Below are 27,861 nucleotides of genomic sequence, written 5' to 3'. Positions count from 1 at the left end.
GAGAAGGCAGCTCACAGAACTCCTACAGAACATTATGGGAGAGCAGTCAAGTCGTTCTACCTAGGGCAAGAGATTGCTGGCTGTAGCAAACTACAGGACTGTAAGAAAACCATTTCCTAGGAAGAACAGAGTACAACATGTAAATGGGGGAATTCCTAAGGCCACATGCGTATGCACAGCAAAGATAAGGGAAACCACTACACTTTGGCCTGAAGCTGTTCTCTAAAATCACTGTATGGAAAAGTCCTAAGGGAAAGCATTTGTACACATCAATCTAAAAACTGGGAAAAGTGTTTCCTTTTTTTCTTTCTTCCTTCTTAAAAAATTGTGAGCTCCCGGCAATTGCGGACAGCTTTGTCATGCCACTAGCTGGATACAAGTTTAAGGAACAGAAACCTTAGAGTCTAAATTCCAGTGATAACACCTTAACATAGAAATATATCCAGTTTCAACAGAAGATTATAAAACATACAAAGAAAGACGAAGTAATGGGCCCAGGCAAAGGAGAAGATTAAAGCATTTAAGCCATAAATGAGGAAGACCAAACCTGGAACATGTCACACAAAGAATTTTTTAAATGATCCAAATATGCTCAAAAAGCTAAAGAAAAACATGTACAAAGAATTAAAGGTAATCATGAAATGACAGATGAACAAAAAGAGAAGATCAATAGAGAGACAGAAAGTATGAAAAGGAACAAAACAGATCTCTTCAGTAACAAAATTCCCTAGAGATGTTCAACAGCAGATTATTACTGGCAGAAGAAAGAATCTGAGAACTTGAAGATAAGACAATTGAAATCACTCATTCAGTCTAAGGACCACTAAGGAGAATGAAGAAAAGCAAACTGAGACTGAGGAACCACTGCCGGACACCATCAAGCATAAGCAAAGTATAATAACATTTGCATTGTAGGAGTCCCTTAAAGAGTAGAAAGAGAGAAAGAGGCAGATGAATATTCAAAGAAATAATAGCTGAAACTTCCCAAATTTAACAAAAGATATAAATATCCAAATACTCAATGAACTCCAAGCAGTATAAACCCAAATAGATGCACATAGTGGCATATTATAATCAAATACCAAAGATAAAAGAGTGAACTCTGAAAGTCACAAGAGAGAAGCAACATGTCACAGACAAGCATACTTTATATATATATATTCCCTGACCTAGAACAGAAATCAGGCATTTCTACAGCAAGGCCCGATTTCTTTTAGTAGAGAATAGTATTAAAGAAATAAAAATATGGACCCTAAGGTTGTTTATTACAATTGGGGTGTTTGGAACAATGTAAAGAGCATAAAAGTATTTCTTGAAGATTTGAAAAGGATTCATATATGAAACTATTTGAGATACATTTTTAGGAAAAGAAATTTTGTGACAGTTTTCTGAATTTCTTCCATAGTTACTAAGTTTTTTTTCTGTTTCTGAATAAATTATGGCACTTTATACTGCGTGATAAAACAATCCATTTTCAAACGTACTTACTCAGAGTTCTATAAAAAGCCTTCTACAATCCTTTTAATTTCTTTTGTATTTGTGGTTCTATGGTAACTTCTCAGTTCTCATTTCTAATTGACTATTTCTGTGGTTGCTCATGTTTTTTCCTGATTAGAATGCATAGTGGTATATCTATTTGTTGACTGTTTTTTTTTTTGGATAAGCAGTTCTTGAATTTATGTGTCAGTTCTACTGTTTCCTAAATCATGACAGTCTACTTCTATCTTTATTACTTCTGTTTGATCTTTTAGACTTATATATTGTTTATTCTAACTTTTCAAGTTGACTGCCTAACAAAGATTATTCTAAACTTCTCTTTTCGTTGTAAATTCATTCCCTCTTAGACAAAGAGAGAATACAGTATCAAGTCCACAACTTCTCTAGAGTGGACTAAAACTCCTTAATTTGAAGATTACAACAACAAAAAAATCAGGATTCTCTATGGAATTTAGTTTAACCCATACATATAATATATATTTTTATCTAATTCCAGCAAGCTTAAAATGGCAACTTTTTACAAATGATAGTCTTACCTCTTCTGTAGGGGCTGCTCTTCCAGGTTCATGATTTACACAAAAAGGACCAGTTTTCCATGCCTCTACATCTCCACAGTCACAAAACCCTCCTCCAGTAGATGTATGCATCTGATAAATAAAATAAAAAGAATATGTCTTGATTTCAAAACATAATACAAACAAGGAAGAATAAAGATGACTCAGATAAGAAATGCTCACCAATATTTTGGCCTTAATTGCCTTTAATGTAATAGAATCTGGATATACCAAAAACTATTCTGATTAGGTAACAGTAACAAAAACTTCAAAGCCTTGAATACTTCATCACAACAAAAACAGACTCAAAACTGATGAATTTTTGACATGGAACTCTAATTTCTTAGTAACAGTTTAAAAACTTTTGTACACATTGAGAAAGACTGTGAAGTATAAAAAATAACCTCTGCAGCACAAAGAATAATGAGACCTTTTATCATGATATATTTATACAGTACTTAAAAAATGTATAAAGTACTTTGTTTCATCTACAACTTTGTCCAATATCAATAAAAACATTTTTCATTTCAATGTTACCACACACAAAAAAAAATGGCAATGGCCATTGTCTGATTTTGAATCTCCTCTCAAACCTTGCCCCCAAAGCATAATATGAACAAGAGGAGCAATAAAACCACATTTGAGCCATGCATTCAGCATTACTAGGAAACAAAGAATAAATACCACAACCTTCAAATTACCTGTTACAATAGAGCTCCCCGCTGCCTACCATTTCAAGCTTGTGGGTACAGGTTGCAAGGAGGGAGTCATTAAGAGAGAAGAAAGAGAGAAGAGGGGTGCTGAAGACTTAGATGAAGCACAGGTAAAATCACACCCAAAAAGAGACACCAATGGTAAGTGACAAACTACTTAATACAGGCTACGACTTAGTGGTTCACAGTTTGGGGAAACAGCTTGAAAGTGATCAGGACCAGAACTGGCAGCCTCAGAGAAGCACTGCTTTTCTGGGTAATCAAGTACACAGAAAAGGGTTTTCTAAAGATGTGGCAGTGAAGGAAATAAAGGAAGGAACTATAAGATCCTGTGGAAATGAGAAACAAGACACGCCAAACCTTTTCCTTCCACTCCCCCCGCTGCCACCACCACCCCATCATCTATAAAAGAAATTGCACACAAGAGGGCAGATCTGACTGATGAGAACACTCTTGAACTAGGAACCTTCTTCACAAAATAAAAAAGAATAGAAAAAAGCAGACCATATCTACACAAAAATACTGTTAAAAAAAAAAGGGCAAAAACTGCGAATCAGAAATTACATAGCTGAAGAAAACTGTAACACAACACTCCAAACTGAATTACATAGCCTCAAACAAGCATTTGGGATGTGGAAAAAACAAACAAACAAACACCTTGAATCAGAAATACAAAAACTAAGATTAGAAATGGACAAATAAAAGAAGGACTAATGAAATGAGACTTGAGTGAACCCAGGGAATAATAAATAGAAGAAAAAGAAAATCATATCAGAAATGAATTATAAATTATAAGGTACACAGGATTGTAGACGCCAATAAAAATGTAATAAATAGTATTGAAGGAAAGCAGGAAAACAACCAAGAGAATTAAAATGAGATAAAATAAAGAAGTAAACAATCCAAGAAAAAGTAGTTGAAATGGAAAACAGGCAAAAGAGCCAACATATGCATCCTGGAGTCACTGATGAAGAAAATCAAAACAACTGAACAGAGCTAATATTTTAAACTTTAACCTAAGACATCTTTCTGGAAACAAAAGAAGACCTGAATCTATACATTGAAAGGGTCCACAAGTTACTGAGAAATTCACCCAGTTAGCTGTAAAAAGGAACAAAGTTCTGGCACATGCTACTACATTGAACAATGAGGGAAATAAGCCAAACAGAAAGGACAAATATTGTATGATTTCACTTAAATGAAATAGCTAGAATATGCAAATGTATAGAGACAGAATGTACAGTACAGGTTACCAGGTAGAGGGAAATGGGGAGTTAATGCATAATAGATATTCTGTTTGGGGTGATGAGAAAAATTCTGGTAAGGGATGTTGGTGAGGGTAGCACAATGATGTGAATGTGATTTTATGCCACTAAATGGTACGTTTGGGAGTAGCTGAGATAGGAAAGTTTATGTTGTATATGTCTCCACAAAAGAAAAAAAAAAAAGAGCAACCAAGAAGAAAAAGAAAGATAGTATCTACCTCTTAAGGCTTTTTTAAAGATTAAGTCAGTAAATGACTGCAGCATGCTCAGTACCACACCTCAATAAATGATAGTAAATATTGTCATTCTCATATATATTATCTAGATAAATAAAAGAAAGCTGTCCTGGGGGGTGGGGGGGGTGGAATCACACAGTATAATCGACTTTAAAATATATCTAGTAAAACTATTAGACGATAAAGCAAAAAGAAAATGTCCTGAGGACCTTCAGGAAAAACAATGAAATAAGTTAGAACAGCAAGATAATTAAACTAGAATCAGACTTCTAAATAACAACATGTAAAAGACAACAGTGGAGCAACACTTCAAGAAAGAAAGAAAATGCAAACCAAGGATATTATCTCCAGGCAAGCTAAAAAATACAATTTTGAACATGTAAGAACTCAGGAAACACTGTATACATGTGAACTTTTGGGGGAATCTACTTGAACAGGCACTGGCAAACTCTCTGTATAAAGGGCCAGACAGTAAATATTTCAGGTTTTGTAGGATGTAGAGCATCCATCACAATTACTCAACTCTACTATTATAGTGCATAAGCAACCACAGAAAATACATAACTGAATGAGTATGGCTGTGTTCCAACAAAACTTTACTTATGAACAATGAAATCTGAATTTCATATAATTTACATGTGTCATGAAATATTTTTATTTTCAACCACTTAAAAATATAAAAACCATTCTTAGCTAGCAGGACATAAATAAATAGGTGGCACACTGGATCAGGCCCATAGGCTCTAGTTTACTGACTCCTATAGAAGAGGATGAACTTCATTCAACCAAGAGATAATTGGGGAATCTCCAGCAAAAGAACTGAAAGTGAACAGAATTACGTAGCAATGCAAGAGTATTCTATACTCAGTCTTATAAAATAAGCAAAGAAAAACAAAATTAAGAACAATCAACAAAATAAATTTAAATAGAAATAAGAGAAAACAAATTTTTAAAACTTGGGTTCACTTGAAAAGTTTGTTAAAAAGTTAACAAAGAGAGAGAACCTAAGATGGCAGCTAGGTGAGACAGGGCAAAAAAACACCTCTGTGAAAAATACTAGATAAAAGCCAGAAAAGTGACCCAGAACATCAGTTCCAGTGATGCATCAGCCAGACAAGGTCTGCTAAATCCACAGGGACCGTGCATTTGGTGAAACTGGGAGTATGCATTCTGAAACGAGTGAGTGAGCAAGCTGAAAGTCTGGCAGCTGCGCTGTGGTGTGGGGAAACCGTGGGTTGGCGTTTGGAGATGGACTAGTCTTTTTTAAAAACAAAACAAAACAAAACAAACAAAAACCCCGCGAGTGGCTACAGTTATGATGGTGAGAACCACACAGTGAAGCAAGGCAGGAGCGGGCTGTGCCAACCTCTCTGTGTCTGGCATGGAGGATAGCCCGCTGCTGATTGCCTCAGGGCCAGGGGGGCAGAGGGGAGCCAAAAGGAGAAAGAAACAGTGCCCCTTGCAGCCATCTCCCCGGCAGGCTGGGAATGCTCCTGCCTGGGGCCGGAGCTATAGCCCAGAGCCACGCCAAGAAACCCAGTGTGACAGGGAGTGTCTCCCACAGCACCGCGCACACACCACAATATCGGCTGTGGACAGTGGCCTTTAGTGCATCCACAGATAATTGTCCTGGAGCTGGGAAGGCAGAGTTGGGAGAAAAGGGGGAAATTAACATGCCCCATTCAACCTTCTTTACAGCAGGCTGGGAACGCCCCTGCACGGCCCAGCGGCCCAGGGCTTCCCTGGAGGGCCAGCGTGCACTTGTGACGTGGCACAGCCTTCCCTTAGCAGAGGTCCTGGAAGAGTGTGGCTGGGAAGGGGGACCCGCCTGGAAATCCCAGGGACCCTACACCAATACCAAGGACTTGTGGGTCAGTGGCAGAGACAATCTGTGGCAAGACTGAAATGAAGGCTTAGACTTTTGCAACAGCCTTAAATCTCCAGGAACACCTGGGAGGTTTGCTTATTAAAGCTGCCCTGCCTCCCTAACCACCCAGACACACGCCCCACATTCAAGGCGGACAGCACCAACAACACACCCAAACTTAGTGCACCACTTGAACCCCACAAGAACCAGGTCCCTACACACCACAAAGACAAAGTTGGGGAGAACTGACCTGAGGGGAATAGGTGACTCGTGGTCGCCATCTGCTGGCTAGTTAGAGAAAGTGCACGTCATCAAGTTGTAGATCTGACAAATTAGAGATGGGTATTTTTTATATCCAGAAAGAACCCTATCAAGTAAAGCAAATGCCAAGAGGCCAAAACAACAGAAAATCTTAAAGCATATGATAAAACCAGACAATATGGAGAACCCAAACCCAAACACCCAAATCAAAAGATCAGAAGACACACAGTACTTGGCGCAATTAATCAAAGACCTAAAGTCAAACAATGAGCGCATGGCACAGGATATAAAGGACATGAAGAAGAGCATGGCACAGGATATAAAGGACATAAAGAAGACCCTAAAAGAGCATAAAGAAGAAATTGCAAGAGTAAATAAAAAAATAGAAGATCTTATGGAAATAAAAGAAACTGTTGGCCAAATTAAAAAGACTCTGGATACTCATAATACAAGATTAGAGGAAGTTGAACAACGACTCAGCATCCTCGAGGACCACAGAACGGAAAATGAAAGAACAAAAGAAAGAATGGGGAAAAAAATTGAAAAAATTGAAATGGATCTCAGGGATATGATAGATAAAACAAAATGTCCAAAGTTAAGACTCATTGGTATCCCAGAAGGGGAAGAGAAGGGTAAAGGTCTAGAAAGAGTATTCAAAGAAATTGTTGGGGAAAACTTCCCAAACCTTCTACATTATATAAATATACAAAGCATCAATGCCCAGCAAACTCCAAATAGAATAAATCCAAATAAACCCACTCCAAGACATATTCTGATCAGACTGTCAAATACTGAAGAGAAGGAGCAAGTTCTGAAAGCAGCAGAGAAAAGCAATTCACCACATACAAAGGAAACAACATAAGACTAAGTTGTGACTACTCAGCGGCCACCATGGAGGCGAGAAGGCAGCGACATGACATATTTAAAATTCTCAGAGAGAAAAATTTCCAACCAAGAATACTTTATCCAGCAAAATTCTCCTTCAAATTTGAGGGAGAGCTTAAATTTTTCACAAACAAATGCTGAGAGATTTTGCCAATAAAAGACCTGCCCTAAAGCGAGCCCTACGACAGAGAAACAAAGAAAGGAGAGAGAGATATAGAGAAATTTAACAGACATATATAGAACATCACACCCCAAATCACCAGGACACACATTCTTCTCTAGTGATCACAGATCTTTCTCCAGAATAGACCATATGCTGGGACATAAAACAAGCCTCAATGAATTCTTTTAAAAATTGAATATATTCAAAGCACATTCTCTGACCACAATGGAATACAAATAGAAGTCAATAACCATCAGAGTTTTAGAAAATTCACAAACAACTGGAGGGTAAAAATGAGGGGGAGATGAAAACATTCCTGGATAATCAAAAGCTGAGGGACTTCATCACCAGTAGATCAGTCCCATAAGAAATGCTAAAGGGAGTTGAGCAGGCTGAAAAGAAGGGACACTAAACAATTGACTGAAACCACATGAAAAAATAAAGATTTCCAATAAAGATCACATGGTAAATATAAATACCAATACTACTGTATTTTTGATTTGTAACTCCATTATTTACTTCCTACAGGATGTAAAATACATAAACTGTAATAATACATCAGTGGTTTTGGACTCAATGTAAAATATGTAATTTTTGACAAGAACTACATAAAGGTGGAGGAATGGAGAAGTATAGGAACATAGTTTACATGTCCTATTGAAGTTAAGTTGGTATCAAAGAAAAACAAGATTGTTACAGATTTAAGAGGTTAAATTTAAGCCCCACGATAAACACAAAGAAAGTATTAGAGAATATGACCACAGAGATGAAAAGTAGAGTATGGGTTATGAGAAGTGGGGGAAGGGACAATGGGGAGATAAGAAATGAGTGTAGGGTTTCTGTTTGGGGTGAAGGGAAATTTCTAGTAATGGATAGTGGAAAGTGATAGCATTGCAACATTCTAAATGTGATTAATCCCACTAATGAAATGCTAGGGAGGGGTTGGAATAGGAAGATTTATGCTGTAGATATGTTTCCACAATTGAAAAAAAAAAAAACGTCTAAATACATAATGACAATTAAATGCCAAGGATGATCCTGGATGGGATCTGAGGATGGAGGAGAGGAGGCTCAAAGGGACACAGTTGGGACATAAGAAAAAAAAAAAAGAAAATATAGAATCTAAGCTTTGTATCAATGTTGAATTTCCTGAACTTCTTAGCTGCGCTTAATGGGACTGCATAAAACAATGTTCTTGCTCATGGGAAATGTATATGTGAATTATATTGTTTGTTCAAGGATGTGTGCAGCTTGCTCTCATATGTTCAACAGACGATGGATGATAGATAGGGAGGGAGGGAAAGAAAGTAAGGGTGGTGTGACAGGATGTTAAAGTTGGTGGATCGGGGTATCAGGGGAGGGCGGTCAGGGTATGCTGGAGTTCTGTGTATGGGATTTGTATTGTTTTTGCAACTGTTCCTGTACGTTTGAATTTATTTCAAAATAAAATTTAAAAAAAAAAGTTAACAAGGATAAAACGTTTGTTAAAAGATATCTGCAGGTTCGTTGGCACTGAAGCTTGCAGTACAATTCATATAACTCTTTCCTAAAGTAACTGGAAAAATGCACTAAGAATCTTAAAAAGGCCATATTAAAACCCAGTAATTCTACTTCTGAGAACCTATCCTAAGGAAATAATTCTACATATAGAGAAATGATTTATGCATAAAGACATTTATTACAACACTATTCACCATTAAAAAACGAAATCCATGGTCAAGCAAGCACTGGCCTAACTGTTTCTGCAAGGGCATTTGTGGCTGGTTAATAAATCAGAAGGCTGGTTTATTAAATCATCAGTCAATTGAGTGCATCTTGGCTGATTACATCAACAACAGGAGAGAATTCAATTAGCTGGATTTAACCCAATCAGTTGAAGACTTTTACGGGAGAAGAGAGAGTACTTTCACTTCTTCTTCAGCCAACCAGCCAGCCTCTCCTGGGGTGTTCATCAAAGGCCTTCATCAGAGTTACCAGCTTGCTGCCTGCCCTACGGAATTTGTACTTGTGCATCCTCACAGTTGTGTAAAACACTTTTATAAAATCTCATATACAGATAAAAGAAAATGAAATCCAAATAAATTCCCAATAATAGGTAAATGGTTAAAGTAAATTATGATTATTCGATATATAATATTCTCAAAAAGAAACAACAGAAACTGAGTATAAAATTTTATATTCTGCTTTTTCCATTTAAAAGTATAACAAAAGAATTTTTCTTCTTTTACAACTCGGTAAACTTCATTTGAAATAATGTTCAGATTTTTTTTATTAGAGGAGATGTGTGAATATACTATTTTTGTAATCCACTTTTGTCTTTTAATAACATAAAGGAAATATTTATGTACATCCAAAATAATCTTGGGCATTTTCATTGTTTTGAGAAGAAAAAATGCAGAGATTATGGTAGGCTTTTTTAAGGGGTAAACTACCGAAAATCTGGGGACATAAAGAACCACATCACACACTGCAGAGCAAACAACTCAAGATTTTTTATTTGTTATCCTCTTGTTCTCAAAAGTTGTTTTGGACTACCCAGCTGCAACCTCTAGAGGGTTTTCCTTGGCCCTTTCTTCACAACTAGCATCCAATCTTGGGTGTTCTCTCTGCCATTTCTCTCCTTTTCTTCCTTCTTCTTTGGAGTAACACATTTCCTTTCTTTTCTCTTACTGTATTTTCATTTTTAATGACTTCAATTTTTTAAATGTTTTATTACACAAAAGAATATACAATGTGTGGAATATATAACATATAGTAAGTTACAAAGAATAAAAATGAAATGAACACCCATGAACACAGCACTCAACCTAAGAAAGCACTGCCAGTGCTGCTGAAGCTCTTTAAGTTATTATCCAGAATCCCATCCCTTTACCTGCCCTGGAGGTAATTACTTACCTGAATTGTGTTTTTTAGTCATTTTTACTTTTCATTAAAAATTTCACCACACATACATGTATTTCAGAAAGATTCTATCGATTTAGTCTCCCACCAAGAGTATCCCACTCTCTACATATTCATTTTGATAGGTGTTACTGTTTAAGCTTGGAAACATAATTTTTATTAGTCACACAATATTCCATGTTTATGATAATTTAGTGCTTCCCAAGTAATCTATGTAAGCAACAAGTACAACTCTGCAAAAAGCTAAAGATGGAAAATCTTAGGATAATCAAAAAAGATGGGGATATAGGCTGGTAAGTGTTAAGTATATGAGAGTAGCTTAGTGAGGAGGTTCCCCCAAAAAAACAATTTTACCATTCTGCAGAAAAATGAGGAAAGGAAGACACTGTGGTGAACTGTTCTACAGAGCTACAGGCATTCAATTTAAAGGATTTATTTTTATTCTGAGATTATCCTATTTCCTATAAAATGATAGGAGAGAGCAGGGGTGGCTTTTTTTTTTTTTTTTTTTCTGGTTGCTCATTACGTTGTTTTTTAATTGAACTTACTCTGCCAAATGAATTTTGAAACTGCCTTACCCAAATTTTTTTATGAAATTGTACTGGCCCACAAAATCCTAATGTTTGGGGATCATAGGCTCAGGAATCTTTAAATATGAGGAAGTTGAAACCTTTAGCAGATCTCCCCATTAGTCTCCCAGACAAAAAAATTGAGAAGAATTTAACAATTTCTTCCTTGCCTCTCTTCTGACATTCTTTCTTGAGTTTTCCAACATAAGAAAAACTATAATCTACATAATTAATGGAGATGATCAGGAAATATGGGATATAACCAATCGTCAACTTTGTAAATTCCATCAATGCTTAAGTCTGCAATCTTGGGAAAATATTTTAACCTAACTAGATCATAGGTTTCCCAATCTATTTTTTCTTGTGTACAATAATAGTATCTAGAACCTCTGTTTCCTAAGATGGAAGGAGTAATGTTGAAGTCCATGTAAGAACTTGAGTAGCACTCTCAAATCTATGGAAGCTGTATTCTACATAACTTCAAGATGTTATTTACATACACAGGATATTAGGCACGTTACATATACAAAGAGAAACATCAATTATTATGTCTGTCTAAGCCCAGATCCAGCACTATTATTTGAGAAGTATTTTTCAGCTCAAAATAATGAGGCTGTCTAAAAATATAACCACATAGGTAAAGTCCTCAACCGCAAATATAAATTAAGACCATAATGAGGAGATGTCATCATCAATATGGAGATGTAAGAAATCCCATGAAAAAGTCTCCCCAGAGGTACAGTGAATGGGCAAATCTCAATTGCTTTGAACTCTGGAGAAACACAGAGAACAGAGAAAGACCCACAAATGCTGAAGCAAAGAAAAAGAAAAATATCAGGCAGGAAAATTCCATCCCAGATCACCAGCTGGTTCCTCGTTCCCCTCCCTCTCACCTTGGTCCCAGTCCCAGCACGCCTTGGTAGTTGCACAGGGGCAGCATGACCTCAGTCCCTCTCACTGCAGACAGACTACAGAGCCACTCACAGCAGCTACATGTGCACTGGAAGGTCTTGCCACAATCCTCCATTTGTCTTTTTTTTTTTCCTACCTGCATTTTTATCGAGATATATTCACATAACATACACTCATTCAAGGTGTACAATCAGTTGTTCATAGTTGTGCACTGATCACAATCAATCTTTGAACATTTTCATTGTTCCAAAAAATAAAATAAAAATTAGAATAAAAAAGAACATCCAAAATATTCCATTCTCCTTCTCTCCCCATTGTTCATTTATTTTTTCACACTCATTCAATGTTTAACTTTATCAAAAAATTAGAAAAAAACAATTAAAAAAAGCAACATTTCAAACAAAACCAAAACAAAGGAATAAGAAAAAACAAATAACCTAAAATAACTCCATTGCTTCCAATATGTTCCTACACTACCCCAAGAAAATAAACAGACTATAACCCAACAAAGGAATAAGAAAAACAAATAACCTAAAATAACTACATTTCTACACACTTGTTCCTACCATATCCCCCAGAAATTAACAAATCAGTTGTTCCTGAGCATTCCCAGAACATTAAGCTTACCCTCCATAACTTATCTGTTCTTATTAGATTTATTGTCCCCCCTTCACTATTTGTTGTCTATCACTAGGTCCCCCACATTTTACAATATAAACCATTTTTTTTCCATTTTTCAGTGTTCACATTAGTGGTAATATACAATAGTTCTCTTTTTGTGCCTGGCTTATTTCACTCAGCATTATGTCTTCAAGGTTCATCCATGTTGTCATATGTTTCACGACATTGTTCCTTCTTACTGCCACACAGTATTCCATCAAGTGTATATACCACATTTTGGTGTTATCCACTCATCTGTTGAAGGACATTTGGGTTGTTTCCATCTCTTGGCAATTGTGAATATTGCTGCTGTGAACACTGGCATGCAGATATCTGTTCGTGTCACTGCTTTCAGATCTTCCAGGTATATACTGAGAAGTGCAATTGCTGGATCGAAGGGTAACTCTATATTTAGCTTTCTAAGGAACCAACCGCCACACTGTCTTCCAGAGTGGCTATACCATTACATAGTCCCACCAACAATGAAAAAGAGTTCCAATCTCTCCACACACTCTCCAGCATTTGTTGTTTTCTGTTAATGGAAACCAATCTAATTGGTGTGAGATGGTATCTCATTGTAGTCTTAATTTGCATCTCTCTAATAGCTAGAGAAGCTGAACATTTTTTCAAGTGTTTTTTGGCCATTCATATTTCCTTCACATGTCTTTTCAAATCCCATTCAGTACCATAAGAATTGCTGCACTTACTACATTTATGTTTCTTTTCAGCATGCATTTTCATAATGTGCTGTTTTACAAGGGAGAATTGAGAAAATGGTCTGTTAGGACCTCTGAGGCATCCTTTAACTGGACAACAGTGGAATTTCAGTACAGTTTTCAAATCCTTCCTTATTATCAGATTTAATATGCCATCCTGCAGGTGGTGGCTCTTGACAAAGTGCATGTTGAGCATGGGGCTGTTAGGTAGGATCTTGCCATAAATATGTGCGGTGTACAGGATATTGGTGCGCACTGCCGGCGACATCTCACTCACAACAGCTGGATCATCTCCCAGCGGTTGCTTAGATTCTTTGCAATTCTTTGCCTTCTATACTTGTAAACATGAAATTTGTCTATAAACTTGAGTGTATTACAAAGTGTACAATGTTGATCTAAAAATGATTGTTTTTGTGTCACCTACCATTGCTCCTTCAAAGCTAGTCTTTCCTTCTAAAAAATAAATGTATTTCACTCCTTTAAAAACAGCATTAGGACTCGGGCAAGATGGCGGCATAGAGAGGAGTGGAAGCTAAGTAGTCCCCCTGGAACAACTACAAAAAACCAGAAACAACTAGTAAATAATCCAGAAGAACTGCGGGGGGGGGACAAACAAGACCATTCATTCATCATACACCAACCTGAATTGGGAGGAATGCCCGAGAACACAGCATAAAATCTGTAAGTAAAACCTACGGAACCAGGTCGGGAGACCCCCTCCCCCATAGCCCAAGCTGCGGAGCCGCATGGTGCCAGAGAGAAGCTCTCTCCCAGCAAGCGAATACGGCTCAGCTGAGCTCCAACTGGGGTTTTAAGTAGTGAGTGTGAACTGCTCACTACAGGTACGTGGCCCCAAAAAAGACAGAGGCTTTGGGTGACGACTGACCTGGGAGAGCCGGAGGGTCGCCTTGACTGGGTCTGAAGGGGACTATCTGTTTCTTTTTCGGCTCGGAGAAAGCCCCACTCATTTTAAGTTTCCAGGGCTGTGACTCGGGGAAGGGCGGAGACAGCACAAGCAGAGAGCGAGACCATTGAAATGCTAATGACCTCCACCTGGGGGGTCTGTCTTCTCTAGGAGGAAAGGGGTGGGGCCCTTTCCATTCAGAACCAGACCCCAGAGCCTGGGGGAACACCGCCAGACCGCCTCACACCAGTCAAGAATTATAGGTTAACAGGCATCACCTGCTGGGCAGAAAAGCACAGTGACCCAAGGCATCAAAGGGTGGAGCAATTTTCTAAGACACACCCGCAGGGAAACCAGATACTGAATATTTCTTCCCTCTGGGACCTGAGCCTGTTCTGGTCTGGGAAAACCTGATTTGGATAACCAAGGAAACCATGCCTAGACAACAGAAAATTACAACCTACACTAAGAAAAACAAAGTTATGGCCCAGTCAAAGGAACAAACGTACACTTCAACTGAGATACAGGAATTTAAACAACTAATGCTAAATCAATTCAAAAAGTTTAGAGAAGATATTGCAAAAGAGATAGAGGCTGTAAAGGAAGCACTGGACATGCATACGGCAGAAATCAAAAGTTCAAAAAACCTACTAGTAGAATCTATGGAAATGAAAGGCACAACACAAGAGATGAAAGACACAATGGAAACATACAACAGCAGATCTCAAGAGGCAGAAGAAAACACCCAGGAACTGGAGAACAAAACACCTGAAAGCCTACATGCAAAGGAGCAGATGGAGAAAAGAATGAAAAAATATGAGCAACGTCTCCGGGAACTCAAGGATGAAACAAAGTACAATAATGTACGTATCATTGGTGTCCCAGAAGGAGAAGAGAAGGGAAAGGGGGCAGAAGCAATAATAGAGGAAATAATTAATGAAAATTTCCCATCTCTTATGAAAGACATAAAATTACAGATCCAAGAAGTGCAGCGTACTCCAAACAGAATAGATATGAATAGGCCTACGCCAAGACACTTAATAATCAGATTATCAAATGTCAAAGACAAAGAGAGAATCCTGAAAGCAGCAAGAGAAAAGCGATCCATTACATACAAAGGAAGCTTCATAAGACTATGTGCAGATCTCTCAGCAGAAACCATGGAGGCAAGAAGGAAGTGGTGTGATACATTTAAGATACTGAAAGAGAAAAACCACCAACCAAGAATCCTGTATCCAGCAAAGCTGTCCTTCAAATATGAGGGAGAGCTCAAAATATTTTCTAACAAACAGACAATGAGAGACTTTGTGAACGAGACACCTGCCCTACAGGAAATACTAAAGGGAGCACTACAGGGTGATAGAAGACAGGAGTGCGTGGTTTGTAACACAATTTGGGGAGATGGTAGCAATGCAAGTATACTGAACAAAGGTAACTATGAATACGGTTGGGAGAGAAAGATGGGGAGCATGTGAGACACCACAAGAAAGGAGGAAAGATAATGACTGGGACTGTGTAACTTGGTGAAATCTAGAGTATTCAACAATTGCGATAAAATGTACAAATATGTTCTTTTACGAGGGAGAACAAGCAAATGTCAACCTTGCAAGGTGTTAAAAATGGGGAGGCATTGGGGGAGGGATGCAATCAGCATAAACTAGAGACTGTAACTAATAGAATCATTGTATTATGTTTCCTTTAATGTAACAAAGGTGATATACCAAGGTGAATGCAGATAAGAGGGGGGGATAGGGGAGGCATGTTAGACACTTGACATTGGTGGTATTGTCTGATTCTTTATTCCACTTTGATTTAAGGTTATTTTTCCTTTTGCTGCTTCCTAGCTGTCATTTTTGTTTGTTTGTTTCCTCTTCCTTTTGCCTCTCTACCTTCTTTGACTCTCCCTCCTGCCTTGTGGAAGAAATGTAGATGCTCTTGCTTAGTATGAGCAGAATGTTCAATTAGGATGAACTTAAATGTTTGGAAACGAACAGGGGTGTTGGTAGCAAGATGTGAGAATAACTAACAGCGCCGAATGGTGTGTGAATGAGGTGGAAAGGGGAAGCTCAGAGTCATATATGTCACCAGAAGGAAAGTTGAAGGTCAAAAGATGGAAATGTATAAAACTGAATCCTATGGTGGGCAATGTCCATGATCAACTGTACAAATACTAGAAATCACTTCCATGAACCAGAACAAATGTATGACAATACAATTAGAAGTTAATAATGGAGGGGCATATAGGGAAGAACTATATACCTATTACAAACTATATACTACAGTTAGTAGTATTTCAACATTTTTTCATAAACAGTAACAAACGTACTATATCAATACTAGGAGTCAACAATTGAGGGGGTTGGTTAGGGATAGGGGAGGTTTAGAGTTTCCTTTTCTTTTTTTCTTTTTTCATCTTTCACTTTATTTCTTGTCTGGAGTAACGAAAAGTTTCTAAAAATTGAACAAAAATTAAGTGTGGTGATGGATGCACAGCTGTATGAGGGTACCCAGGGGCAAGCGATTGTACACTTTGGATCTTTGGATAATTGTATGGTATCTGAACAATCTCAATAAAAATGGAAAAAAATATATATATATAAAAAAAACAAACAAACAAACAAACAAAAAAAAACAGCATTAGCCATTCAGCTGAAGCCCAGCTTAGCAGGTACTAGGATACAAACTTTTCAACTCTTTAAAACATTTCAGTTGGCATGTAACATACTTATCTTAAATTGCACCCAAAATATATTTTTAACAGTACTTGTTGGAAATTTCTACTTCTTGATAGCAACCTGTAAAGTGGATTTAAACCACAGTGTTTATATGGTTCGAAACTCATGCTGCCTACAGCTTCATCTGCTTTGACATCTCACTGTTCTGACTTTAAGACACAAACGAAAACTGTAGCTGTCTCTAACTTTCAAATAGTTTTCATGTAATCAGTACCATCCTTTCTCTACATGAGCTATTATTTATACCAATGTAAGTATACAGAATTTTATTCACAAGAGGCTCTTGGCTGTAAAATTACTTTGTAAAGGAATAATACTGAGGGTTTATGTGTAAATGGTGATCCTCCTAGTTGAAATAACAGTAAGTCATCCACAGCATGGCAACAGTGGGATGTGCCCTACTAACATCCTGCTGTCTACAATAGTAGTAGTTTAGAGGGGTGCCCCAGAGCTGCTTCCCACAGTGCACCCATAGGCTGGATCTAAGCTTTATCACACTGTACATTTTTTAAAAAAAAGTAGAAAGAGAAAAGGACAATTCTTTCTAAATTTCAATGTGTGGCACTTCTACTAAGCAGAGCAAGAATGCACTCTACAACTATTTTAAAGTGACCCATCTTCCCTCACCACTTCCCTCTTTTCTTTAAATGTTTTCTGAAAGACATCGGTTTAGCAAGGGTATTGTTATTCGTGTCTTGAGGGTAGCATTACAGAATAGAACCAACTAAATTATGGTAGCCTGCTTTTTTTTTTTTTTTTAAAGTTAAACCAAGCAGTCTTCTTCAAAGAAAATAAAGAAGGTGAAGACCTATTTTTTTCAATCATAAGAACATTTTTTTTGTTTTGAGATGGGAGCATGGTCAAGTATGCTTTGGGGGTTTTCTGTATTTAGCAGATCTTGACTAATTGTTGGCCAACTTTCAGAAAAGTAAGGTTCAATACACTTTGTAAGTGTTCTAAGCTTACAAAGAAATGCTTTGTCCCTTCTTTTGCACATGCTTGTGCTACTGAAGGTTAAATCTTCAACAGAAAACCTAGCAAGGGGACTAATAATTTCTTAAAGTAAAATGGCAGTGTTGCTACTAATTCATATTCCATACATCATATACAGAGGAAGTGTTTGTAATGGGTAAATAACGTATATCCTGGGCAGATGAACTCAACTTAGTAGATAAAAGAGTCTGCTTTGGTTACAGTTGCTTATGAATAAGAGATTCAAAACAAAGGCTTAACTTAGAATTTCATTATGATTTAGAATCATCACCACCTTAATGTTTAAACATCTATATAAGTCCTCCAAATAAAGGAGAAATGCATGTTTGTCTACGGTTTTTTGTAAATATAAATGCATTGATCTTTGTCTTAAAAAAACACTTTGCTTCTGTGATAGTGTTAATCCAGCCAATAGTTTGCAGAAAAATGGAGCTAATGGAATAATAGAGTTCTCCATATACAAGAACTGTTCTCCCCCCAAAAAGCCTTAGTTACCTGAATTGTTCTAAATGTATTTGTAAAAACTGAAATTCAGTGATTAAAGGAAGAAAGAAAAAAAGAAAGAAAGAAAGAAAGAGAAACCTTACAGGAAAAAATAAAGAGTCGGGGGTTAAACTGAACTACTGTTAAGATAGAATGGGTACCAGAAGTGAAAAGTATAAGGAAAACAAGGCACTGAGTGAGGCAGAGAATTTAAACAAATCATAGGAGCTGGGGAGAAAATTCTCCTGGAGGTGAAACAATTGCACAAAAAGTTCAATTTTAAAAATTGCACTGTATATCCACAGCAAGAATTAGATGAAGAATGAAGGATGCAAAGGACTTGTACATAGAGAACTACACAACATCGCTAAAAGAAATCGGAGAAGACCTAAATAAATGGAAGGACATTCCATGTTCATGGATAGGAAGATTAAATTTGGTTAAGATGTCAATTCTACTCAAATTGTTTACATATTCAACACAATCCCAATCAAAATTCCAACAGACTACCCTGAAGAAATGGAAAAGTCAATCATAGTCAAAAGTATCTTGAAAAAGCAGAATGAAGTTTGAGGACTCACACTTTCTAACTTTAAAGCATATTACAAAGCTACAGTGCTCCAAATACCACGGTTTTGGCACAAGGACAGATATACCAACCAATGGAACCAAACTGAGAGTTCAAAAATAGACCCTCACACATCTATGGCCAATTGATTTTTTACAAAGCTACCAAGTCCACTCAAATTGGGAAAGAACAGTTTCTTCAACAAATGGTGCTGGGAGAATTGGACATCCATATGTAAAAGAATGAAAGAGAACCCATATTTCACACCATATACAAAAATTAACTCAAAATGGATCAAACACCTAAATTTAAGAGCCAGGACTATAAAGCTCATAGAAGAAAATGTAGGGAAGCACCTTCAGGTTCTTGTGTTAGGCAATGGCTTCTTAGACTTTATACCCAAAACACAAGGAACAAAAGAAAAAATAGATAAATGGGACCTCCTCAAAATTGAAAACTTTTATGCATCAAAGGACTTTGTCACGAAAGTGAAACGACAACCTACCCCATTGGAGAAAATATTTGGAAACCACATATCAAATAAGGGTTTAATATCCAGAATATATAAAGAAATACTACAACTCAACAATAAAAAGACAAACAACCCAATTAAAAAATGGGCAAAAGACTTGAATAGACATTTCTCCAAAGAAGACATAAAAATGGCTAGAAAGAATATGAAAAGATGCTCAACATCACTAGCTATTAGGGAAATGCAAATCAAAACCACAATGAGGTATCATTTCACACCCACTAGAATGGCTACAATTAAAAAAAAACAAAAACTACAAGTGTTGGAGAGTATGTTCAGAAGTATTTATTGCTGATGGGAATGTAAAATGGTGCAGCTGCCATGGAAGAAGTGGAAGACAGTTCGGCAGTTCCTTGGGAAGCTAAATAGAGAATTACCATATGACCTGGAAATCCCGTTATTAGGTATATATATCCAGAAGAATTTAAAGTAGGGACTTGTATTAGTTAGGATTCTCTTGGGAAACAGAATCAATGAGAGATGTCTCTGATTATCAAATTGTAAAAGTGACTCACGCAACTGTGGGTATGCATGAGTCCAAATTCTGCAGAGCCGTCAACAAACTGTCAACTCCAAGGAAAATGTCCGATGAACTCCTCGGGAAACAAACCGACAACTTCGACAAACTCCTCAGGAAATGAACCGGCAACTTCAACGAACTCCTCAGGAAATGAACTGGGATCTTCGACGAACGTGCTCGATGAACTCCTCAGGAAACGAACCAGCAACTTAGAAGGGCTCCCCAGGAAATGCTTCACTGGGCAGCTGAAGAAGAAGTGAAGGTTCTCTAACCGTCCCACTTATAAGCCTTCAACTGATCACCCGGACCAAATCCAGCCAATTGCATTCTCTCATTGTGGAAGGCACGCCCCTTGATGAGTCATCAGTCAGCTGCAGTCAATTGACTGATGATCCAACAAACCAGCCCGCTGGTTTATTAACCAGCCTCAAATATCCTCACAGCAATCGTCAGGCCAGTGCCCGCTTGACCAGACAGCTGGGTCACCTAGCCAAGTTGACACATGAACCCAACCATCAGAGGACTCAAACAGGTATTTGTACACCAATGTTCATCACGGCATTATTCACAATTGTCAAAATATGGAAGCAATCTAAGTGTGTCCATCAACTGATAAATGGATAAACAAAATATGGAATATATACATATATATATAATAGAATATAATTCAGCTGTAAAAAGAAATGAAGTCCTGATGCATGTGACAACATAGATAAATCCTGAGGTCATGCTGAGTGAAATAAGTCAAACAAAAAAAGACATATACTGTATTATCTCACTGATAAATGAACTAACTATAACAAGCAAACTCATACAGTTAGAATAGAGCATGTAGGTTAACAAGGGAATAGACTGGGGGTAGAAAATGGGGAGATGATGCTTAATTTGTACAGAATTTCTATTTAGGTTGATGGTAAAGGTTTGGAAATGGATGGTGGTGATGGTAGCACATTATTGTGAGTGTAGTTAACAGCACTGAATTATGTAGTGAATGCGGTTGGGAGGGGAAGTTGTGCTGAATTATGTAGTGAATGCGGTTCGGAGGGGAAGTTTTGGGTCACGTATGTTACTATAACGAAAGGCAGAAGATAAAATATGAACTGTCTAACACAGCGAACCTTGTTGTGGATAACAGACTGGAGTTAATAGCACAAGTATAAGAATGTTCTTTCATGAATTATAACAAATGTATGCCAGTAATATAAGTTGCTAATAATAGAGTGGTATATGGGGAAAATATACCTAATGTAAACTATAGACTATACTTAATAGTACTGTTTTAATATTCTTCCATCAGTTGTAACAAAGGTACCACACTAATGAAAAATTTCAATGGGGGGGTATGGGGAAACACTGTATTTCTTTACATAACTCCTCTGTAAACCTACAACTTTTCTACAAAAAAAATTTTTTTAAAAAGACCACAATGAAATATAATTAAATACCCACCAGATTGGCTAAAATTTAAGACTGAGAAAACCAAATCTTGCAAGAATGTGGAGCAATGGGAACTCTCATAAACTGCCAGAGAGCCTATAAACTGGTACAGCCACTTTGAAAAACAGTCTGGCACTATGAAGTAAAATATCCACTTGAAGTATGATAATATTCTAGGGTATCCACATACCTTAAAATTCATCAATTCTATTCCAGATATATGCCCTACAAAAACTCCTGCACATGTGTACCAAAATACACAGACAAGAATGCTCATAGCAGGACTGTTCATAAAAGCCCCAAGTTGGAAACAATCCACATATCCACTAAAACACAATGAATAAAGACAATATGGTTATTGAACACTGTAAGACCAATGGACAAACTACAGCTACATACATGGTGTTGAGTGAAAAAAAGCTACTCACCACCAAAAAACCATACAGTATAAGTCCATTTACATAAAATTCAAAAAGAGATAAAATTTCCAATAAGATTTAGGGATAAATTAAAAGGCAAATCAAGGAAATCATTATCACAAAGCACAGGAGAGAGGTTACATTGAGGAGGGAAAGATGTATTCTGATCCAAAAGGGACAAATAGGGGGCCTCTGAGGGGTGGCAATACTGTATTTCTTGACCTAAATAACACAGTTGTTTGCTTTATAGTTATTCTTTAAGCTGTTCATATGTTTTATACAATCCTTTGTATAAAAATGATATATCTCACAATAAAGAAAAAAAATGTAAGAGGCTATTGTCTCTTGAGGTAGTGGATGTCCTATCACTGGATATGTTTAATCAGAGGCTCAAGTTCCACATAAGAGAGCTCTTACAGCAGGAATCTAAATATTTGTCAGGAATTTGGACTAGGTGGCCATCAGATTCTTGCTAATCCAGAGATTTTATGGATCTATTTTCATACCTTGTAACGATGATTTTTATGAACACTATTCTGGAAGCAGTCCATACAGAGTACACATGTTGGATCAATTGCACAGTCCCTGAAAAAGATTGAAAATTAGATTCCAAAATTTAGATGACTCCTACTGACGCTTAAGGTATGACTATAATATAACATGAATGATTTTTCTGTATGGCATTTAACTAGATATGAAAATATTTCAAAAACTGAATTCCAAAAATGTTTTGAACAAAGGAAACGTAATTTTAGCTTTCCATTTACACATTTCAATGTGTAAGTTTGGATGCTTGGTTTGGTTCCTTAAATAATCATTAATTTGAGCCTTCACCTGGTTTCAAACTGTGAAATCAAAATGGGAAGTTAGTTTTGTAAAAAATGATCAGCTCTTTTTCATCATCTGCCATTATCTCACTCTGCTACATTTATAAAAATATTCTACACACATTAATTGCTCATTGGTAAATGAGGCACAGATAAAAACAAAATTCATTATAATCTAAACACTATAGTGTGATTTATATTTATTATGTACAAGAACACGAAGAACAGTGTCTAGCGGATAGTAGGTACTCAATATTTGTTGAATGAATAAAAAAAATTCCTCTTAATCTCTCTAGTAATAACTTTTAAAATGTATTATTTCACTTAACATTTTCAGGGAAACATTAAGAAAAATGTAAATTAGTGTAAAATACAGGATGAATTTTTTAAAAATGTTCTTATTTAGAAGAGCTTTATTTAAAAGAAGGTTTTTTTAAATGATAATTTTAAAGATAAAATTGGGAAATTTTTAAAATGAATTTTAAAAGGTTAGTAGCAAATACAGGTTGCCCAATAATATTCTGTAAAAATGTATATAATCTGTATGATTTATTTAGAACACTACTTCTCAATCTCTGACTACTGACACTTTAGACCGGATAATTATTTGTTGGCAGGGGGGGAGAATGTTCTGTGCATTGTGGGATGTTCAGCAGCAATTCTCGTCTCTACCCTCTAGATGTCAGTACCACCCCTAAGTTCTGACAAACAATATTTCCATGAACATAGCGAACCCTATTATGATGATGACTGTGGTTAATTGTACAAATATTAAAATGTTCTTACATGAACTAGAACAAATGTATGTCAGTAGTAGAACAAACGTATGTCAGTAGTACAAGGTGTTAATAATAGGGCAGTATACGGGAAAAAATACAACTAATGCAAACTATGGACTATAGTTAATAGTAATATTGTAATATCCTTTCATCAATAATAACAAAGGTACTATACCAATGCAAAGTTTCAATCACGGGCGTAAACGGAGTAGGGAATTTTTCTTTTTGAAGCAATGAGAATGTTCTCAAATTGATTGTGGTGATGAATGCACAACTCTGTGATTATACTGAGAGCCGGTAATTCTATACTTTGAATGGATTATACGGTGTGCAAATAAAACTGTTTTAAAAAAAAATGTCTCCATGACACTTCTGGGGTCATGAGGTCTACAAATGACATACTGTGCTTTAGCTGAAATTGATTGGGCTTCAGCTAAAAATATCTAAGAAGGTAAATGAACATTACCATGCTATATAGCAAAATAGTACACAAAATGCAAAAGTTGATTTTTTCCTTAGAAGAAAGAGCAGTATAAAGAAAGCATACATTAAAAAACTACCAAGTATACATAAACCAGTCAAATCTAGAATTACAGTGATGCTGAAAACAATTCTCTATATTCACAAAGGCTAAAACTTCACATCCTAACCTAAATGACTTTTTAATAAAGGACGAAAACTAAAAGCGCTGCTAAGATCCAACAGCTGAAAATTTCAGGCAAGTGCAGGGAGTAAAAAGGTTCTCTGTACTGCCATGATGTTTAAGACAACTGCCTTCACAAGGGGCAAAAAGCCTAAAGCTGCTTCCAGATTCCCTACCATTTGCCTGCCTCTATTCAACTAAATTCTAATTAGTTACTACCACAGGTCCACAATCCCTTAACCACAATTCTAAAGTCCAAAATGTTCTCAAACTGAGATTTTTTTTGCATTCTTTTTTTTTTAGGTTTGACACCAAATTCCATGGGGGCAAAAAATGACTTGAACTGATGTGAGACTAAAGATTTTCTTTTTCCTACTTGCTGTGAATAGTCATAGATTTCTTGTAGAAATGCTGTTTGATTAAAGGGCCCTGTCCTGACTCTGCTGGGGAAGTTAGTATACAATATAAGCACTGTATTATCTTTCAAAAATCTGAAAAAATCAGAATTCTGAAATATACCTGGCCCCAAAGTTTTCAGTAAGAATATGTGGGCTATATTATAAGCAAAGGGAAAAAAACTATCATTTACATACTCTTGGAAGACAGGAAGAAAAACTGAGAGAATTTTTTAAATAGAAGTTATATATTCAAAAACAAGGTGTACTAACAAAATCAGACATAAGTGCATAATAAAAGGAAGTTAATTAAGTGGGATTAAATATACTATAAATAGTAAAATACTATAAATAATAAAAAAACAAGAAAGGTACAACATACCAAGACTGTAAATTTCTAATTCTTACCTACAAGAATAGGTTGTCTCTCCACTTTTGAAAACCTTCCCACAGAGTTGAAATGCTCCACTGTGCTTCAATTTCTCTAGACAAATATCTGGATCTTCTCCAAATAAGTACCATTCCAGTGGAGTGAAGACTGATATTTGTACACTCTCCTCCTGCTTTTCCAAGTCTGGGTCCATTTCAGCAAAATAGATTTCTGGCACGAATTGTGCCAAATGATGCAAGAAAACAGGATAAAAATCAACTTGCTGATCCCACCACTGAAAGAAAAGAAGACAAAAATTAGGCTTTGTTAATAAGTTCCTTCTTAAAGAACTAGGGTCACAAGTAATGGCACAATTCTATAATTTCAGAGAAAGTGATTTATAATATAGTTTTATTTTTATCCTTCACCAATACAAAAGTTAAGTGGTCATTTTAAAAATTAGCCTTGGCAATAAGTGATCGCCGACATCTGGAGAAAAGAAAAAAAGCTACAGTGGATGAGAACTTCACTTTCCTTCTGGAATGGCCAATTCCTGCCATCTAATGGTGATTTTATAAATCAGAGGCTATACAGACAAAGCATCCCCACATTCTTGGTTTAATTGTTCAGGGAGCCATATGGTTTAAAGAAATCAAAATGAACATGAGTCAAAGAGTTTTCAGAACACAAAAGCACTAACCATAAAAGAAAAAAAGTAGATAAATTGGACCCCTCAAAGTAAAATCTTCTGTTCTTCAAAAGACATTATTACAGACAGAAAATAAGCACATGAAAACATGGTCAACATCATTAGTTTTAAGAGAAATGGACATTAAAATAAGAATGAGATACCTTTAGACAACTTATTAGAGTGGATAAAATAAAAAAAAATGGTAATACCAAGAGCGAACAAGAATGTTAAGAGATTAGAACTCTCATCATTGTTGGTAGGAACTCAAAACAGTATAGACACTTTGGAAAAGAGTTTGGCAGTTTCTTATAAAGTTAAACATGCATTTACCATATGACCCAGCAATCAAACTTCTACGTATTTACCAAAGAAATGAAATTTATGTTCACAAAAAAATCTGTATGCAAACGTTACAGTGGCTCTATTCGCAATCACCAAAAATTGAAAACACCCCAAGAGTCCTTCAACTGATGAATTAATAAACAATTTGTGGTACATCTATACCAAGGAATGAACTATTGTTATACACAACATCACAGATCATCTCAAAATGCATTATTCTGAAAGTAGACAGATGCAAAGGCTATATACCATACAACTGTAATGATACGACATTTTGAAAAAGGCAAAACTACTATAGAACAGCAGATTGGTTGCCAGGGTTTGAATATGAGGGGAGAGGCTGACTACCAAGGGACAGCACGATAGAATTTTTGAGGGCAATGGAACTGTTCTGTATCTGTATTATGGTGGTGGTATTGTCAAAACCCATAGAATTGTACAACAAAAGGAGGGATTTTCACTATATGTAAATTCTTAAGCAAATAAAATAACAACAACATTAAAAAGATGAAAAGAAGAGCCAAAGATTGGGAGAAAACATTCACAACAACATACTAAATGCTATCCCCCTAAGGTTGGGAACAAGGCAAGGAAATCTGTCTGCTCTCTCCTCTCCTCTTCAATATTGTACTAGAACTCCTAGCTAGGGTAGTAAGACAAGAAAAATAAATAAAAGGTATGAAGAAAAAGGAAGAAGTAAAACTGTCTCTATAGACAACATGATTATCTACATAGAAAATCCTAAGGAATGAATTTTTTTTAAAAAAGGAATTAAGTGAATTTAGCAATCTCTCTAGATATAAGGTACATATGTAAAAAACAATTATATTTCTATGTACTAGAACATACAATTGGAAAGCAAAATTTTAAAAAAGAGCATTTACAGTAGGCATCAAAAAACATAAAATATTTAGGCAAAAAATAAACAAAAGATGTGTAAGACCTCTATAGTGAAAACAACAAAACACTGTTGAGAGGAATTACCAAAAAATCTAAATAAACTAAGAGATATACCATGTTTATTGATTGTAAAATTTAGTATTAAGATGTCCATAATCCCCAAATTGATCTAGAGACTCCACATAATCCCAGCAAGATTTTTTTTTGTAAAAACTGACAAGCCAATTCTAAAATGAATATGGAAAGGCAAAGGACCTAGAAAAGACTTACACTACCCAATTTCAAGATTTACTGTAAAGCTACAGTAATCAAAACAGTGTGGTATTAGCATTAAGATAAGCTATATATATCAATGAAAGAAAAGATTTTTGAAAAGGCACCAGCACAATTCAAAAGAGAAAAGGCAGTCTTTTCAAAAAGTGGTAAGGACCAATTAGATATCTTCATGACAAAAATAAAGAACTTTACACCATAACCAAAAATTAACTTGAAATGAATCCTAAACCTAAATATAGGAGCTAAAACTATAAAACTGCTTGAAGAAAACATAGAAGTATAATCCTAGCATCCTTGGATAGACCAAGATTTCATGGACAGAGCACAAATAACACCACCCACAAAAGAAGAAAATTGATAAACAGGACTTAATCAAAATTAAAATCTTCTGCCCTTCAAAATAAACATGAGTAACTGATATCTAATTCTGCTACCCATTACGCATTTTTATAATTTTCCATACACTCACATAATGAAGAAGAAATTTGGACTATGTTAAAATGCCTCTGCTTCTTCAATGTATGTAGTTTCACCTTCTATGAAATTATACAGAAACAGGAGGGAGTTAGGACGTGAATTTATCATACCTTAACTCAACTTACCAATAGGGCACACAACCACAAGCTATCTACGTACTCAGGCCCTCACCCTTTTGGCACAGAAGCACCCTGGACCCAAACTACGAAGTACTAGGTACCAGTGCAGGCACTGGCAAGTGTTAACAAGACAGAAATTTATCAAGAGACTGAAGAAACCCTAGAAAAAGTAATAGGGATGGAAAATTAGAATTATTCAGTCTGGGAAAAAAAAAAAAAAAGGCTGGATAATGGTTATAAAATCACACAAAG

The 27,861-nt window shown here is 36.2% G+C and overlaps 1 protein-coding gene across 3 annotated transcripts in view; it reads right to left on the bottom strand.

Moving 5' to 3' along the window:
• Nucleotides 1–27,861, bottom strand: part of UBR1 (ubiquitin protein ligase E3 component n-recognin 1) — a 239,617-nt gene that overhangs the window by 193,005 nt on the left and 18,751 nt on the right. For all 3 annotated transcript variants that reach the window (XM_037834169.1, XM_037834168.1, XM_037834167.1), the window contains exons 2-4: nucleotides 24,843–25,099; nucleotides 22,297–22,375; nucleotides 2,034–2,144 (exon numbers count right to left, since the gene is read on the bottom strand). In XM_037834169.1, coding sequence (XP_037690097.1) covers nucleotides 2,034–2,144; nucleotides 22,297–22,375; nucleotides 24,843–25,099 — 447 coding nt within the window. The remainder of the gene's footprint in view (nucleotides 1–2,033; nucleotides 2,145–22,296; nucleotides 22,376–24,842; nucleotides 25,100–27,861) is intronic.

This window comes from Choloepus didactylus, chromosome 4, assembly GCF_015220235.1.
Source record: "Choloepus didactylus isolate mChoDid1 chromosome 4, mChoDid1.pri, whole genome shotgun sequence".
Taxonomy (NCBI): domain Eukaryota; kingdom Metazoa; phylum Chordata; class Mammalia; order Pilosa; family Megalonychidae; genus Choloepus; species Choloepus didactylus.
Note: the sequence above shows the minus strand (reverse complement) of the source record. Positions and strands in the feature narration are given on the sequence as shown.